The sequence below is a fragment of the Martes martes genome (genome assembly GCF_963455335.1).
Source record: "Martes martes genome assembly, chromosome: X".
NCBI lineage: Eukaryota > Metazoa > Chordata > Mammalia > Carnivora > Mustelidae > Martes > Martes martes.
The window spans coordinates 3,449,296-3,468,732 of NC_137897.1; the positions used below are offsets into that span (position 1 = coordinate 3,449,296).

Genomic DNA, 19,437 nt, shown 5'->3' on the forward strand with positions numbered 1-19,437 from the left:
GCCCCGCGTCTTGGCTCACCGCAAGGAATTAAGAAGAAAATCGTCCTGTGTCCGGGAGGAAACAGAGGTGAATGACTAATGTGTATATTTATATATATATATACATACAGACCACAATGAAAAGCACAATGTCGATAAAAGCTCTTTCAAACGGAAAACACCAATAAAAGCTTTTTTTTGTTGTTGGTTGGTTTGTTGTTGCTGTTTTTTTGTTTTTTTGTTTGTTTGTTTGTTTTACCCTCCGTGTGTGTTTTTGTTTAAACTCACAGCTATATACATTTTTTTTTTTTTTTTACAAAGTTTCTTAAATATAGTTCAGGCTGGCAAAACAGGTTTGCACAGAACTATAGGTATGTTACTACAGAGTCCGCTCTTTTAATAGGAAAATTCTGCTTCTCCTTCTCTCTGGATCACAGCTCTATAGGCAGGGTAAAAGCCCACCGTCTTTCCATCCTTCCGTAGAGCCATCTGTCATATGGCACATAAAGAATTTTGTGTTTTGTTTTGTTTTTCCACTGTAATTAAAAAAAATTTTTTTTTCTCTTTTAAGGGTCCCTGGCTGAGTTCCCAAAGGGTCAGCTTCTCTCGTTGCATTGGAAACACCCAGGTCCTTGAGAGGGCGATGTCCTCGTCACGCTGAACGTTGGGTGGAGAGATGGGGATGTTGACGCGGTCACGGAACAGCGATGAAGTCGTTTTCACATTTCTCAGGGTCAGAAGTTGATCTCGTGATACTGGGAAATGCCAATGGGATGGGTCCGCGGGGACACACGCGAGGGCGGCCCCGCGGCATTTCTGTTGTGGTGGTGGTGGTGGTTGTTTCTGTCCTAAGTCAGTGGGATGACAGACATTCCTCGCGGGGAGATGCTGCTTCTCTCTTTCTCCCTCTCTCCGGCGGGGAGGAGCCGAGGGCGGGGAAGGGAACCGCAAAGCTATACCCGAGTGGTCGAGTGTCCGTGGGGGAGATTTGTACTGTTTTGTCCTCCGCTGAAGGTGTTGAACGTGTGCAACGGCTGCATGCCCGTCAGTGTGTTGGGAATCATGGTGATGGTGTTTGGTGTCATGAGTGGGATGTCGTCCGGAGACCGGCGCAGGGTCAGGGTGTAGTCCGGGGGACAGGTGAGCCTCAGCGTGTCGTGAGCCTGCAGGGACTCGCACTCGTGGTCGTGCTCCAGCTGCTTCATCTGCAGAGACATGATCTCCTCGTTCTGGATGTGAGCGATGTCGTTGGTCGTGTTTCTCTGGGGACTGGGGCGCCTGTGCGTCTCGTGGCGCCTCTTGTCTTTCTTGTAGTACAGAGCCGCAAAGGCCAGGATGTTGAGGAAGAGCAGGGAGGCCCCCACGGCGATGGTGACGCTGAGTTCGGTGGAGTAATCCCGTTTGGTTTCGATGAGGACGGTGGTGTCCTCGGGCCCCGTCTTGTGAGGGTCCTTGGAGTGTTTGGGGTTGTTGGCGGGCGTGATGGCTGGGCGTTTGGTGGTGGGCCAGATCTTGGCGGGAGATCGCCGGGTACCATAGGGGAAGGACGTCATGTCGGGAGGAGGGACCTTGGTGGTCGTGGACACATACTGGAAGATCTCATTGAGGTTGTGCAGGTGGGGAACCAGTTCCAGCCAGAACGCCACCTTGGTAGCCCGGTAGTGATCCCTCACTCTGGGCTTTAGGCCAATATGCAGATAGAGCTGGTCTTTGGGGTTATACTTGGACCACGCCACTTCCTCAAAGCGATTGGGTTTTGTGTGAATGAACTTGGTATCCTGAGGAACAGGCTGGTTTGGGTCACTGGGGACAGAAGGAAGAAGAAAAGAGAAAGAAGGTTACATTCTTCGACATGGGACAAGTCAACCTCCTCATCAAATACCACAGGGAGTGACAACCGGGGAACCACACCTGTTTACCGATAAGCGCCAGGGACCCGAGAAGCCACAGACTCATTCGGCTGTAATCCACACATGCTCACCATTTTATGTTCTCATTAACATCCTCTCTCTTCCCTTGATGTTAAACATCATTCCTGATGGCAGACGTATGGCATTTCCCTAACATTTGTACTATTTCTGGAGAGCATCAAATGCTCTTCAACCAGGAAAAGGTGAAAAAAAAAAATGGGTGCAGGAAGTTTTATAGGATTTTAAGTGTACCTACTTTTGCGCCATAAATCTAAACCAATTCCCCTTCCCTACCGAAAGGGACATTTGGCAATGTCTGGAGACATGTTTGGTCATCATGGGTGGAGGGACATGTCATGAATGCGTGGAGGGTTTGGGGACACTGTTCAACATCCTCCAGTGCCCAAGAGCCCCCCCCAGACAAGGAAGTCTCTCTTGTCACAAATGTCAATAGTACTGAGGCTCAGAAATCCTGACTTGGAGGCCATTGTTCAAAAAGTAGGCATTCCCTTTCTTGCTCAAGAGTGGCGTCTGAGGTAGAGAAATACACGTTGGAGGCTGAATAAGTTAAATGTATGTTAAAAGTGAAATAAAAACAGGCCTTGTGATTGCAAAATGTGAGTCAGTAGTAATAGGCGTCATGTGTTTGCTCTCTGTCTGAAAGAGGGATACTTAATATCCTCGAAAACTTGTTGAAGACTGAGCCACGTAGAGATCAAACCATATTGCATTAGTTCTAAGAATTTTGATAAGATCACACTTTTAGATACGGCGAAGTCGATGTGTTTAAGAGAAGTTAACACTCGGTGCCATAAACTGAGCAGTTCTGCAGACGGTAAGTGCACCGGGCCAACTTTGGAACTTGAGATTTTTCCTATGGTTCACATAAGCGAGCCCAGGCAGAAAGAGAATCATCAAAATTAAAGGATAATGCACAACACGTGGTACTTTAAGCATCTTTGCCACCTATTTTCTTAATATAACAACCAACCTCCCCAAAATATCGTATTCTCATTTCTTCCATTTATTTTTAGGGTTGGTAAAGCAAAGTATAAAAACGTACTTCATCTTAATGTTTATTTGTTTCGAGAATGTTGGGGTTATGCGCAGCACCATGTCACGTGGTGGACAGCCCCGCGTGTTCCGACATCACGGAGGGGCCAGGACAAGCTGGGACCGGCACACCCGCGTTGCTTGCTCTGGGTGTTCGAACTTCTGCTTTGCAGGCAACAGCTTCTTGGCATCATTTATAAACCCACCTCCAGCCCCTGCCTCTCAGCTCACATTCCAGAAGACTGGGGGACCCGAAAGTCCTCCCTGAAGACCCCAAGTCCACACACGTGACCCTGCCTTGTGTGGGATGCACACGATAGAGTGACCAACGGGGACAGCGTCTGCTAAGGGAGGGACCTTTGCCTTCAGTGCGAGGTTGTCAAAAGCATTTCCATGCATTAAGCTCTGCAGCTGTCCCTCTTTACAGGCGTGAAGTTGTGAGCAAAGTCGTAAGCCTCGCTGGGGCTCGTCGTCTTCATCTATAGAACGGGTGAGAATACTGGGATTGGAAGTAAGTGATGGAGGTTAAGGAATCACTACAAAGTGTGAGGCAAATAGGGACACCTTAATAAATATTGTCCCCTTCTGCCGATATGTAAAGTTGAATATCTAAAAATTGCTTAGGGAGAGAGGACTATAAAGTATTATACTGTAATACCCACAGCACACACCGTATACTATATCCTGTATATAGTGCTTGCCAGATGAAAGTGTACTTTATACCACGGTATATACGGTATACTATACACTGTGCATGGTATTTACTGTATACCACAGTAAATATGGTATACTATACACTGCGCATATTTACTGGATACCATAGTATATACCGTATACTGTACACTTCGAATATTTACTGTATACTACAGTATATATGGTATACTATACACTGTGCCTATTTACTGTGTACCACAGTATATACGGTATACTATAAAATGTTCATGGCATTTACTGTATAGTACAGTAAATATGGTATACTATACGCTGTGCATATTTACTATATAACACAGTATATATGGTACACTATACACCGGGTATATTTACTGTATACTACAACATATACGGTATACTATACACTGTGCACCACAGTAAATATGTGCATATTACTCTATACCACATATTACTTTATACCACAGTATATACGGTATACTCTACACTGTGGATGGTATTTACACATTTATATATCACAGTATATACGGTATACTATACTATACGCTGTGGATGGTATTTACTGTATACCACAGTATATATGATATACTATACACTGTGCATATTTACTGTATACCACAGTATATATGGTATACTATACACTATGCATATTTACTATATACCACAGTATATCCAGCATACTATATACAGTGCACATGATATATGATATTATATATGGTATATTATCTTTGTATATTGCATATATTACAAATCATAGCATATACAGTATGTTAGGTACATGGTATACTGTGCATAGTATTTACTGCATGCCACAGTATATATGGTATACTATTTGTATATTGCATATATTATAAATCATAGCTCATACATGGTATATTAGGTACACAGTATACTGTGCATAGTATTTACTGTATATCAAGGTATATCTAGTATACTGATTTGTATTATATTGTAAATCATAGCATATACAATCTATTATATACTGTCTATAGTATACATTGTTTCAAACTATAGTGTATACCGCAGTATATATGGTATTCTATACACAGCACATGATACCGACTGTATACCACAGTTATATAATATACTGTATTTGTATATTGCATATATTATGAATTATAGCACATACAGTATGTTAGGTACACGGTATACTGTGCATAGTATTTACTGCATGCCACAGTATATATGGTATACTACACACTGCACATATTTACTGTCTACCAAAGTATATACAGTATACTGATTTGTATTGTATTTAAATCATAGCATATACAAACTACTATACACTGTCTATAGTGTACATTGTATCAAACTATACTGTATACCACAATATATATGATATACTATACATAGCACATGATACTGACTGTATACCACATACATACAGTATACTGCATTTGTATATTGCATATATCATGAATCATAGCAGGGGCAGTATATCATATACTATCTATAGAATACATTGTGTAAAAGCATACTGTACACCACAGTATATAAGATTCACTGTATACTGCACATAGTACTTACTATGTACCATAGTATATATGGTATACTATATTTGTATATTGTATATATTATAAATCATAGCATATACAATATAGATATACTGTCTATAGTATACATTGATAAAAGTGTACTGTACACCACAGTATATGTGGTACACTATACAGTATACGTAATATTTATTGAATGGTATACTGTATTTTTTATATTGCATATGTTATAACCAATAACATATGCAGTATATTATATACTGTCTATAGTATACATTGTATAAAAGTATACCGTATGCCGCAGTATCTTATATACTGTGAAGAGTATATATTGTATACTATAGTTTATGTGGCATACTATATACTGTACATAGTCTTGACTGTATATCAGAGCATATATACTATCTATAGTATACATTGTATACAATTATACTTACACCATAGTATATTATGTACTATAGATAGCATGTATTGTATACCACAGTATATACCATACTATATACTGTATGTTATACAGCACATATAGTATATATTCTATCCCACAGTATATCTGGTATACTGTATATTACATACAGTATATGCTGTATAAAAGTATATGGTACTTTTATAGTACAATATATGTATACCATAGTATATACTGCATAAAATGTACTATATATGTAGATATCTATATATGATATACAGATATACTTATAAATGTGATATACAGGAAAAGAAATTTTACCTTTTAACTGAAGACACACTCACTGCAGTGCTTTTATTTTACTAATGGGATTAAGAAAATAAAACAAAATTATAGGTCCCCATGTCATGAGTTTTCTTATTTATGTGTTCATTTATAAGCATTAATAGATTTGGGGTGACTGGGTGGCTCAGTGGTTTAAAGCCTCTGCCTTCGGCTCAGGTCATGATCCCAGGGTCCTGGGATCGAGCCCCGCATCGGGCTCTCTGCTCTGCAGGGAACCTGCTTCCTCCTCTCTCTCTGCCTCCCTCTCTGCCCACTTGTGATTTCTGTCTGTCAAATGAATAAATACAAATCTTTAAAAAAAAATTACAAAAATAAGCATTAATAGATTTAAAAATAAATTTTTTATCTCTTTAAAAGTCTTACAATGTTTCATAAAAACGTTCCCTTCCATAGAGCACCTCATGTTTCCTTTTTTTGAGTCTTCTGGAATAAATTTTTGAAAAAATTCGTATTTAATTGGAATCTGCCATGGAAACATTTGTTATTGATTTTTATTGTTCTAAAAGCAAAGAAAGGTGGTGAGGATTCCCACTATTTTCCCATCGATCTGATTTCACTGAGTTTGGTCTATTAGCTGTGTGGACCTTTTATTAAGCACGGGGCACCTAGGAAAGAGAGTGTTCTGTTCATGTTGGATACTGGACTCTTTGTGATGAAATTCGGCGTGCATTTGAAAGGTAAAGAAACACGTTTATTTTGTTCTCAAAGAATAGAGCAGAGGATTTTGAAAATCCAGATAAGTAAGCTTTAGCCTGATACAATCTATCTATTAAAGTTCTTGGAGATGCACAGTCAGACCCCTTAACCCAATATAAACTCACAGAGCTTAGGAAAGTCCATCATTTTCCTTGTCAAATTCTCCAAACACAGCAAGATCGCTACGTGGGATATGAGTGTCTTGCCTTTTAGACCTGACTTCCACTGGCGGCATGTTTTAATTTCCATAAGTAAAATTAAAGATCGTAATGATTAAGGATAGAACGAAACAGACGTATCTTCTCTCCCTAGTAAAATCCCCAATGCATATATCTGTATCTCCATTTCCCAGCACCTGAAACACATTTTCACCGGTCATCATTGGGGACACCCTTCTGGCAGGGAACAGTCACGTGCATTTCTAAGCTCTTGTGATCCATTTTATTTGCTAGAGACAGGCAATATGATTTCTTTAAAAATAGCAGTGAACTCTCCGAGAAGCTCTTCTTGATGAGCTTCTCATCAAGAATCTCCTCTCACCGAACATAATGTGGTAGCTGACTATCTGTTACTAGACCTCTCAGAAGAAGACCACCCGTCACACACCAAGAAAATGGGTCCGATGACACACGTCCCCCTATGCACCAGATGGAGATGTTCATTCATTCGCCTTAAATAGCGTTTTGGCAGGAAAGGTCATTTCAAGACCCGAAGTAGGCTGCAGCTCTCCCTAAGCCATCCACCCTAAGTGCCTCTCGCTTTAGGTTGAACACCAACTCATCCCAGGATAACCAACAAAATCGAAAGTCATGGCCTGTGAGGCAGACCGACACCCCTGTCCTGAGAACAAATCCAAGCATTGAAATCTGTGTTGGTTGCCTTGGTCGTGCCAGAACCATCTTCCCATTCTCTCAACTCCGATACCATTTCAGTAAGCCCTTCCATGGACAAGGCTTCATCTGGTTGTCCCAAGCGCTATTTGTTGCAATGTGTTCTACGGGGATCAAGTCTCCCTTGGTGTCCCCTTTATGGGCACGTCCCACACAGGACGCAAACGAAATCAGTGTTTGGTCCACGAGCACCTGGATTCTATGGACCGGTCAGGTCTCGTGTTCCCAAAGAGATTGTAGATGACACAGAGGGCACTTCTTCCTCATGTTCTGCAAACCTTGGAATTTGTTTTAGCTTTCCCTGGACATGACTTCTCTTTGATCAGAACTTTCCACGTCAGCTGTATTTGTAAACTAGTACCTGTCTTGACCTAGGCTGTTGTTTTTCCTGCCCTGTTTTGGGCGAGTCTTCTAACCGGGATCACGGAAACAGCCTCTTAGCTCTAAGGAACCCTCCTCTCTCCTTCCTCTCTCTCCTACACTCATACTCCCAACATGACTCTTCTGTGCCTAATGACAAACAGACCATGGAATATAGACATTGAAACCCAGACAGAAGGTCACAGCTGTGAGTTTTGGGTTGTACGACAAGTGGCACCAGCATACACTTGCCTGGTCTGACATGTGAGCACTAAGGAACACGCGTGGTGTCTGGAAGGTGCGGAAGATTGAAAGAAACACCAAACGAAAATGGGGATGCGTGTCCTGACGCCATGTCCTCGTCTCCCCATAGCAACGTGTTGTGATGGACAGATGGCGAGATACTCCCACACAGGACATTCCGTGGCAACCTGCCTACGTGTCTCTATCTTTGGATGGCCATCTTATCAACGAGTCGGACAGATTGGCTTAGAAGTCCCACCTGCCCCATGCTGTCCTGACTGATTCCTTCTGCAATGAATGACCTTAGTTCCCAATAAGGCGCCAGGCACAGAGCCTTGAAATTTGGGGATCAGCGTCCAATAGAATCTCGGGCACGGAGGGCGTTAAAAATAGCACGCAATCACGGAACATTGTGGTGTTTTTTAATCCTGGCTCCGTCTTTGATAGGTCTTGGTGAAAAGGTCCATTGGGTGGTAGGAGCTCTTTCCCATCTTGTGACATTAATTAATTTCCTTTATCTTTTTCTCTTTCTTTTTTAAACAGCGCAAGAGCGTCGGCCTCAGAGCCTTTGGCAAGGCGAGAGTCTCTAATGAGAATTTAATGGCTTTGTTTGGATTTTACCATTTTTTTAATGGTTCAGTTACACGGGTGATGAATGATCCTCGCTTCCCATTTAAGAAAATCATAGCAAGCTCATCTCCAAACACGTAAGGAAAAAAAGTATGTGGTTTTAACTAAGGTAGGCAATGATGGTGTGTTTAGATATGACGTAAAGAGTGTGGACGCCAGTGTCCGTGAACGGCTGGCCATCATCTGGGAAGTGGCCCTGGGAGTCTTTCTGCTTCAAGAATGTGACACCTTGCTAGGAAAGGCATCCCATACCTGAGTTCAGTGATACAACCGGGCGTCAGACTACCTTTCACAGGGTGATGTTTGACGTGTTCCCCCTTGACATCAACACAGGCTGAAATGCTCACCCCCAGTCCCTCAGAATGTGGCCTTATTTGGAAATAGGGCCATTGCAGATGGCATCAGTCAAGATGCATGGAGAACGTGGGACTTCTAAGAACCAATCTGACCGACGGCCTGTTAAAAAGATGGGCACGTAAAGACAGAGAGACACAGCGGGGCTGGCCGGGGAGGCAGATGGAGGAATCGGAAAGACGTCGCTGGACAGCAACGCCAAAGACACCTGCCAAGCAGCAGCAGATAGGAAGGACCGTGAAACCTTCTCATAGAGGATTTAGAGGAAGCCTGGCTTTGCCAACACCTGCACTTCGGACTTCCAGCACCCAAACTCCGAGACAAGATATGTCTGTGGCTTTAATCGACACCGTCAGTGGTATCCAGTTTTAGGAGCCCCAGGAACGGTATAATAGTGCAAAACAAGGATGGTATAAAAATGCTTGTGGACGTGACCTCAGTCATGTCCTTGTCAAAGAGAGAACCTTCAGGCGACAGGCCAGCAACTTTCCCAAAGGTCCATACGTCCTCCTGTCCCTCCTGCCCCCCATACAAGCCTCTATTAGACCAAACTTGTCACATCTGACAGTTCCAAGTGCGTATCCATGCAACACACTTGCCACTCTGTAAGCACACTCTATAACTACTTTTGCTAAGACGACATAATATTCTGGAACCACTTGCCACCCAAGAATATTGGGGTCTCCGTAAAGAATGACACCCACTGGAACCCTAAGTAAGCATGGACGCCCGCGGCGTCCCCACAGCTTGTGTCTCGAGCTGCATAGGGCTCGGGCACTGTGGGGCTGCCGCTGGCTGGGAGCCCCAGTCCGACGCCTGGCACGCCACGGGGACCTCCTCCAACCGTCGGAGCTGTGGGCATCTCCGAGGTGAATTCCGTGCATGAGGCTCAAGGTTAATGAGGGAAGCAAGAGATGGCAGGAGAGGAGAATGACAGCTCATTAGCTTCCCCAATCGTGTCATTAGACAAGAGAAAAATGAAAAGATGATGTGAGGTTTGCTGCTATTTGAAATGTCGGGGAGTCTTTCTGTCTCCTTGTTTGCAGAGACGCTGCTCAAGGGGACGTCGGTGGGAACTGTTGTATGTGTGGGTCATGTATGGTTTCCACTAACTTGAACCAATGAGCTTCCCTCTGAGGTTATATATATATACAAACACAAACATATTTATATACTATGTATATATTTTATATGTAAATGACATATATTTCTATACTTCCCTATATATGTACAAATAGATACATATATATATCCATATACAAATAGATACACATATGTGTATCTATTTGTATCTCTTTGTGTACATTTAAGGTGTATTCTATATATTTATATAGATTTATTTCGTATATGTACATATATACACACACACATCTATATGAAATGTGTCCTTATTTATGAAATAAATGTGTAGGACATATTTAAGTAAATAAATATATTTGTAAATATATGTATATGTATAGGAAACAAGTCTCATAACTGTAGAGAATCACTACAGATGTATATATGTATATGTCTGATTAAATACAGAGTATACACACGCACGCAGTATTTTCTAGATGTATTAAGAGATGGGCTTTATCTCGTGGGTACACTAGAAGGAGATTTTGCCGTGTGGCACACGGGTTTTGATAAGGCTGCCCAGGGAGATCAGGTCCTTATCTCCTTGTCGAAGGAGAGAGGTCCTACTGAGCTTGGAAATTGTGGGATCAGAGAGCAACAGAATTGCCAGGTATGTCTCCGCCTTGAAACGGCAGGTGGGAAACAGATTTTTTTTTTTTTAGTGATGCAGGGAGCACGCTAGTAACATTCCCCCACCGTTATCGGGTGCGTGTGCATGAGCATGTTTGCATTCAGTCATAGAAGCCGTACTCGTATGGGGCACCCAGACCAACTAGGAGCGAAGAAAGAAGCCAACATGGGAAGCACATACCCGGTTTTGGCGAAGTTGGTCCAGTAGGTCATGACCACCGCGCTGAGCATGACATCGTTCTTGGAGAAGTTACAGCTGAAGAGTTCAGTAGGGCCGATCATGGGGATCCCAAAGACATAGGGCACTTCATCGCCGTGGGCCGAGTCCGCCCAGCTGGGCTTCATTTCGCTTTGGCAGTGGTGGTAGAAGGCGTAGAAGTAGGTCGGAGAGCCGTACTGGGCGTGGAGGTCGGCCGTGGCCACGGCGGGGGCCACCCACTGGTGGTCGGTGAAGAGAGCCACCAGGGTTTTCCGCCGTGTCTCCGGGTTCTCCTTGTCGGCCCAGTCCGTGTACATGAATTTGATGGTCTCCCGCAACGTGTCTTTCCCCTCCGGGTAGCCGTACAGGTTGTCCACAAAGTTGGACACGGAGAAGTCAAAGTCGTTGGGCGTCACGCCGTCCTCGTTGTCCACGATGCCGTCCACAAACTTCAGGCCTTCCCCCTGGTTGACGCCCAGCATGATGTCGTAGTTCAGGAACTCCCCCTGCTCCATCAGAATCTGAGGGTCGTCCGGGATGACATCGCCGTCGATGACGGGGCCGAAGGAAATGTGGTACGTGGCGGGGGTGATGGTCTGCTGAATGAGTTCTTTGTAGTTCTTATTCCGAAGACATTCGACCATGTCGGTCGTATCCAGCATGTTGCAGCCAACCTTATCTGCCAATATCCGCGTGTACTTGGCAGGCTGGTAGTTCACCGCCCAGCTGGACAGGGCCGTGCCACTCTGGATGATAGCCTTCTGGAACAGACCTGCAGGTGCAAAGTTGTAGACATGCAAATGAAAACCCCAGAGACAGAAAAGCAGCTTTTACTTCGCAAAGAAGGCTCCGATTGTCTCGCGGGCATGTGAATTCTGGATACAGTAGCATTCAGCTCTTTCAGGATTTTTTCCTCATTTCCATCTCTTTCTCTCCCCGTTCCCCTCCCCCCTGCTCCCGCCCTCTGGACGTTGGTCTTCTCGGATGTTCTTCACGCACGCATGCACGCACACGCACATGCACACACACAGACACGCACGGCGTTTAAGGAAATGAAACTGCATTTACAATGTACAACTTCGCTGCCGTGGTTTTAAAAAAAAAAAAAGTGCATTGCATGTATCCGTCCCCAGTTGCGTGTCGTGTTGGCATCCCCATCCCCAGATGCTGTAAATAAAGCCTCACAGACTTATCATCTCCTCCGTTCCTTAAAAACGTGCTCTGTGCCAAGAAGACATCAAAGTGCATTTTGCCTCCCTGAGTAAACCAGGTACCACTTCATTACGGGGGGAAAAACAAAACAAAACCCCAAACATCCGCTGAAATCAATTTCAGAGCATAAATTCAGACACGTATTTCTTTTTTTTTTTTTTTTTTAAAGATTTTATTTATTTATTTGACGGAGAGAGAGAGATCACAAGTAGGCAGAGAAGCAGGCAGAGAGAGAGGGGAGAAGCAGGCTCCCTGCTGAGCAGAGAGCCTGATGTGGGGCTCGATCCCAGGACCCTGAGATCATGACCTGAGCCGAAGGCAGAGGCTTAATTAACCCACTGAGCCACCCAGGCGCCCCCAGACACGTATTTCTAATTCCACCGTCGATACAGTACCGGCGTTAAAGTTTTACAACTAAAATAGTAATTAAAGGGGCACCTGGATGGCTCAGTGCATTAAAGCCTCTGCCTTCGGCTCGGGACATGATCTCAGGGTCCTGGGATCGAGCCCCGCATCGGGCTCTCTGCTCAGCAGGGAACCTGCTTCCCCCCCTGCTCTCTGCCTGCTTCTCTGCCTACTTGTGATTTCTCTCTGTCAAATAAGTAAGTAAAATCTTTAAAAAAAAAAAAAAAGTAATTACATTAGCAATTTCTAAAAGAATGCTCGGTTGGATTGCCCCACCAAAATGTATTTTTCTACAAATCCCTGATCTCGGAATCATGTTAACTCAAAGCCCAGACTTTTCTGTCTTGTATCTGCCACAAGTGACGAAATGTTTGGTGAGAAGTGGAAAAAAAAAATTGGACAATTTGATGAGTAAACTTCTGTAGCTTACAAATTTCTATCAGATCTGTCTAGTATATGAATGTCAGTAAGTAAAAAAAAGATTTTTTTTAAACCCTCTATTTTTCACTACTACAGGACAAGAGATGATGGGGTATGAAATGATAGCATTCTCTTTCTCATCTCTTCCGGACATTTTCTAGAATTCCAGCACGATGGAGCACCGATGTCTCGGGAGTTTCTGGAAGAGTAATTCACCTGGCCGCCCAGAAGGTCATGCCCTGTAGAGTTTTGAGGTCATGCAAACAATCAAGGGGGGGAAACATGATTGCAATCAGGAGGATAGGATTTAGAGACTGGAGCATTGCCCAAGATAAGATCTTCAATGGATCTGGCTTTGCCACTCATCATTCAGACCAGATAATACAAGTTAGGTCTGCATTTTAGGGTCATTCATGCTCATTTGACTGCTCCCCCCGCATCAACGTTCTATTTTATATGACTGACCCCAACAAATGTAGAGCTTTGATTGTGTTTCTCAGGGAACTGGACACCTGCTCCACAGTTCTTGGTGCTAATTACTGTTCTTTGGGACAAATGCACCTGTTCCTTATCACCTTCTTGTCTTTTCAATCTTGGAGCTTTTCCTTTGAGTCTTGGCTGTAATGCCACGGTGAGGGGCACCTGGGTGGCTCAGTGGGTTAAAGACTCTGCCTTCAGCTCAGGTCATGATCTCAGGGTCCTGGGATCGAGCCCCGCATTGGGCTCTCTGCTCAGCAGGGAGCTTGCTTCCCCCTCTCTCTCTGCCTGCCTCTCTGCCCACTTGTGATCTGTCAAATAAATAAATAAAATCTTTAAAAAAATTATAATGCCGTGGTGAACATCCTCATGAAAACATCATTTTTCACACACATGGTGACCATTTTTTAGACGACATCGCTAGAAGTACAATTCTAAGGCTGACAGTCTGAGTATTTCTGTCTTGCTGGGTTGTTCTGAAAACCTGCTTTGCAGAACCCTGCCCCATGCACAGCCTTGCCACAGAGCTCGCTCATTTCCGATCGCTCGATTTAAGTAATTATGCTCCTTCTCCAATTACATTTGGTTTATTCTGTTTATTATGGAAGCCTGTCCTGACTACTTGCTCACTCGAGAACTGGGATTTTTATCCCTTGACAAATGGGAAAGTCTCAATATTTTCTGGAATGCTGTCCAAAGGGATATTACCAATGTCCCCACACTTTTTCATTTTTGTAAAAAGAAAGGGATGATACAGGTGCTAGCCCCGAATTCGAGCTCTCCTTAGACACTATGAAGTCACCTACAAGTCTGTCTGCTTTGATTTGACTGGTGGTTCCTTATGGTCCCTTCACTGAGCATTTAATGGCAAGTGAGTTCTAAATCTCCTTACTACGCTGAGAATCCACTTGTCACATTGGTGCCTGTGTCCACTGAAAATTTCTACTCAAGCTGAATGCTTATTTCCTAAGGAAAATTAAAGTGGAAAAGCAGTTGGTCCGTAAAATACCAACTAGGGGAGGCAATGGGGAATCTCCACAGATGTTCCTAAATCCACAAGGCAAGTCTATTCTGTACAGAAGACCAGGACTACCCTTTAGTCATCCCCGATGTTTGTTAGTCTTGGGGGAACAATGGGAATTCAAGCGACGGTTTGAATTGGGGTCTGGGAAGCTTTGTTTCTTACCTGGCTCTCTAACTGCTGTGTGGCCTTAGGTGGGTTAACCAACATCTCTGGGCTTCAATTTCCTTTTTATAAATGGTGGCTTTGGAGTAGACGAGCTTTAGGATTCCCCTTCAGTGCTACAGTTTACCAATGGACATCAGGGAGCCACCTTGAGTTAGGGTAGTTAGGTTTATTATTATTATTAAATTAATTGTTTTAATTGTTTTAAGTGGTGGGAGTAGCAAAGAGAGACAGAGGGGGAGACACGTAAGTAGGCTTCATGCCCAGCATGGAGCCCGAGGCAGGGCTGGATCATAGGACCCTGAGATCATGACCTGAGCTGAGATCAAGAGTCAAGGCACTTAGGGGTGCCTGGGTGGCTCAGTGGGTTAAAGCCTCTGCCTTCGGCTCAGGTCATGATCCCAGGGTCCTGGGATCGAGCCCCACATCGGGCTCTCTGCTCAGCAGGGAGCCTGCTTCTTCCTCTCTCTCTGCCTGCCTCTCTGTCTATTTGTGATCTCTGTCTGTCAAATAAATAAATAAAATATTTAAAAAAAAAAAAAAAAGAGTCAAGGCACTTAACGGACTGTGCCATCCGGGTGTCCCAGACCAGTGACTTAAAAAAAAAAAAAAAAAAAGTCCCAAGGCCACGAGCCCCATTGCTTACCAAATGAACAAATCTGCAACCCTTACCCATATCGCTGTTTCTCTTCTGTATTATATTTCCCAAGTTGAGATGAGAAGTTGACTGAATTTAACATTGACCAAAATGATAAAATTTAAACCTGACCGAGTCAAGTCGGAAAGGCAGAAGCAAAGGCGTTGGTCTTTCGGACGGACTCATTTTGTCCCAATTGTTGCAACTGGCATCTAATTGTTAATGTAACTGAGATGACAAAATATGGTTCACAAGGAAAGAAAGCTGAGTTAGAAGAATGGGGGTGCATGGGTGGCTTAGTTGTTAAGCGTCTGCCTTTGGCTCAGGACCCCGGGGTCCTGGGATCGAGTCCTGCATCGGGATCTCTGCTCAGTGGGGAGTCTGTTTCGATCTCTGTCTCTCACTATCTCTCAGATAAATAAGTAAAATCTTTAAAATAAGAAGAGGAAGGAGGAGGAGGAGGAGGATGGGAGCTCTCAAGACTGAGCTTCTAGAACCTAAAACAAGTTGGGGATTTTTAGCTGCAAGAGACAAAGGGGTCCTAAGATATGCACTCCGTGTGTGCTCCTGGCTCAGCCCTGGGGGTCATGCACCACCTCGGGAATGCCCTTGTTACCTTCTGAATAGTGCGATAAGGTCAACAGACTGACGCAAGAGGCTCCCGCCCCGGAGCCGAATATGGTCACTCGCTTGGGGTCACCACCGAAGGCCCCGACGTTCTCCTCAATCCACCGTAGCGCCTGGATCTGATCCAGGAGCCCGTAGTTGCCTTTGGCCGCCTGGTCGCCGGTACTTAAAAACCCTGCAAGACAAAACAGGATCTTTTGGGTCGTCAACTATAAAAAGCACACGCACCTCTCTGGTCCTTGAAAACGTATCTCATTCTTTGCCCGTCTCCCTCTAAGTGAGAAGCAACACTTGCAGGGCCGGAAGGATGAGGCTACGCGAATCATTGTTGTGATGTTGGCCCCATGATACAATGTGTCATCTGTGAGTTTGCACAGGGCTCGCCTATCAGGCACCATCAGTCTAAAATGTCTGTAACTCCTGACCATACCAGAGACTATGCACTGGACCAGATTCAACTTATCACTCCTGTGCACATGCAGGTTGCAAAAGTGAGAAAGTCTCCTAAAAGGAGTTTTTCAAGGAAAATCCCAAAAGAAGTTTTCCAGGCTAAAAGAGGTTTTTCAGGAACAACCAGTGTATGTGTTGGGCTGCTGGGATTTCTGCATTGATGTTTAAGAGACCGAGCTTGTAAATAAAAGCAACATAGGTCAGCTTTTTCCCAGTTAATTTCTTATTAATGTTTTCATTTCATTCCTTTTAATGCTTCAGTTTCGAGTAAACGGCAGGGATCATGAGATCCCAGTCTTAGTTAATGTGCACCTGTATCTTCCCCCTACAGAAAAAATTTAGACTCACAGGCAGAAACACACAAGTCTTTAATCTTACCCAAATGACAACACATATTCAAATCCCTCCGACTGTCCCTAAAACGGGACGAGCTGGTACGTTTTATTTCAAGAAGAAGGAAGATTCTGCAACTCGAGAAGCTAGATTCACTCAAGGCATCAAATTCTTAATTCCCCCTTAAAAGCTGCAAAAAAGGGCATTTATGGGAATAAAGGACCACATGGATATCGGACTCCTTGCCTGTTCCACATGGCACAAAGATCCTGACCTGGAAAAAAGGCTTCCCTCTGACGTCTGAAGACATTTTGTCCACAGACGCTCTCCTGCTGAAATTCAGAACTACGATTGTGAACACCTGCCAACGTTATTTATTGTACGGACATTAACCCAACTTTATATCCCTTTCTTTCTTGCATAAGCCTTCTGACCCTCCCCAAAAAAGTGCAAGTCATAAAAATTACGTTTTAACCATTTTAATGTGTTCTGTGCCCCTGCCCCCCCAAGCCCTCAGTTATGCTCGTTCCTTCTTTCCCTGCATTTCCAAGAGCCAAGCCATTCACCTCATCCCAATTAGTGCTCATTAAGTTCTTGTGAGCACCTGCTGCAATGCTGATGTGAGCCTGGACAGATTCGGGTCCTGAAAGAACAGGTGTCGGAACCGAGGTCATCAAACCGCCCCCCCACCCCTCACCCAAAGCTGACAGCAAACTGAGGGGCTCTCGAGAGTGGGCTTCTAGAACCTAAAACAGAATAAGGAGGGGACGAAGGCTTTGACCCCCGGAGGAAGTGAGGCTTCTTCGTTCCCCGGGCACCTGAGAAAAATGCACAGTGTGAGCTGGGCGGGTAACAGATACGAATGGGTCCGGTTTCAAATAAAGCAACGGGAAGGCTTTTTGGGGGGGGGGGACCTTCTAAAATTGCCACGATTGGACTCGCCATCTCCTTTATCTGCAGACAGACGCAAGACGAAACCTGCGAGGTTGTGCATTTAGGGCACGTCCGGCAGATCCAGGCTTCTGCGGCGTTCACAGGGACGGAGCTGAGATTAGCGGTGATTAGTGGGAACGCTCCGACGTTACCAGCCCCTCCCTCATTTAATTAGCAATTACTAATTAGCGTTTCATGCCAGCGCATGGTCCCTGGCTCTGGCATTCATCACGCAACCTTTTACACAGTTTCTCATAAAATGCACTGCCCTCGGCTTGGGAGAAAAGCCCCTTTTCATGCAGCTTTATGTATGAAACTGGCTCCTAATGGCAGTTTGGGTGCCGTATAATAACCATAAGACAAGCCTCTCTTTCCCCATTAAGGAAAGAGGTGATTAATTCCTAAAGGCTCTAGTAATTTTTTGGCAGAACTGCTCTGTCTTTAACACATCCTTCCTCCGCCGCCTCTCTCCCCACCCCCCCCAAGTTGCCCTGTCAACTCTCCCAGAATGACCTATTTGCTTATTTTGTTTCCGTGGAGCTCGGCAAGGATTTGCAACATACGGTAAATCACCCGCCTTTATTAAATTGGAGCCCCTCCCGAGCAAAAACGTGTCTGTTGTAACCTCTCAAATGCCAGGCTAATTAATATTCTATACCCTGGCAAATCTGAGCTCTCCTAACAGCCTCTTATTGAAAGACTGGATCTTTGCGATTCTGAATTCCTTCCAAAAGTCCTGAGGGAAACAGCTCTCCATGCATCTCTAAAGTTCAGCAAATGAACGTGGTTCTTTTTTTTTTTTTGAAGTTGGTGTTTCCATAGTTTCTGCTTACAGAATCTTCATTTACTGCAACACCCAGGGACTTTTTTTTTTTTTTTTCTCCCCCTTCTCTTGTTATTTAAACAACCCACAAGGCAGAGTTTCCATCGCAGGTACTCAGTGAACGGGAGCAATTTTATTTTGTCTGCAAGAGGGTATTCCTTCGCTGCTCCGACGGTGGAAATGCGGTGTTGGATATAATGCAGGTAGCAGATGTATATGCATTTATTCGTGCGGAATTCTATGAACGTGAGAGCAGATAATCAATTTGGAAACAGCCAGGCACATCACCAAACCAGAGCGCGGGTAGAAGCATCCTTCAAAGTCTGTCCCACCGCGGAGGACTTCATTCCCCATATACGCAGCCGAGGAATGAACAGAAGCAGCCCCTTGGCTGGCTAAAACCAGAGATTTTAAACAAATGCCTTCTTTCACTGATAAGCACTCCTGGTTGCACCTCCTTGAAGCATTTCAGCTGACGAAACATTTGGCTTTGGAGATTTAAGGTCTCTGCAAGGAAGGTTGTAAATCACTCAGCTCCCCCCACCCCACCCCAACAATGCCACAATGGGAGAAAGATACAAAACAGACCCTCCAACTGAGACACGCTGACCCTAGATTGATACCAAGTTTCATTGAAGGCCCTGGAAGGAGCAAGAAAACATACATTCACCCAAGAGACAGGCTCCCTTGCCCAGTGGTAGCTTTAAAATATGGTCCACCAGAAGTGCCTCAACACCAGAAACCCCATTATCCCCGCCTGTTGAATGAAATTCTGGATCACGTAAAAACAAGGCACTGTATTTGGTATGCATGTTTGCATAAAAATTCTCCAATGAGAAGAGACGGTATTTATTTTAGGTCACATAAATGAGCCCAGAAAGAAATGTGTGATAAGAATTCGAGGAGAGGAATAAAGACGAAAATCAGACAAATGCATGCAAATCCATTTTCTCTGATGTTT

The 19,437-nt window shown here is 44.3% G+C and overlaps 1 protein-coding gene across 1 annotated transcript in view; it reads right to left on the bottom strand.

The window, feature by feature from the left end:
• Positions 1 to 236: 236 nt before the first annotated feature.
• Positions 237 to 19,437, bottom strand: part of NLGN4X (neuroligin 4 X-linked) — a 115,843-nt gene continuing 96,642 nt past the window's right edge. Inside the window, exons 2-4 of the mRNA XM_080795694.1 lie at positions 15,927 to 16,112; positions 10,956 to 11,745; positions 237 to 1,782 (exon numbers count right to left, since the gene is read on the bottom strand). Coding sequence (XP_080651820.1) covers positions 933 to 1,782; positions 10,956 to 11,745; positions 15,927 to 16,112 — 1,826 coding nt within the window. The 3' untranslated portion in view covers positions 237 to 932. The remainder of the gene's footprint in view (positions 1,783 to 10,955; positions 11,746 to 15,926; positions 16,113 to 19,437) is intronic.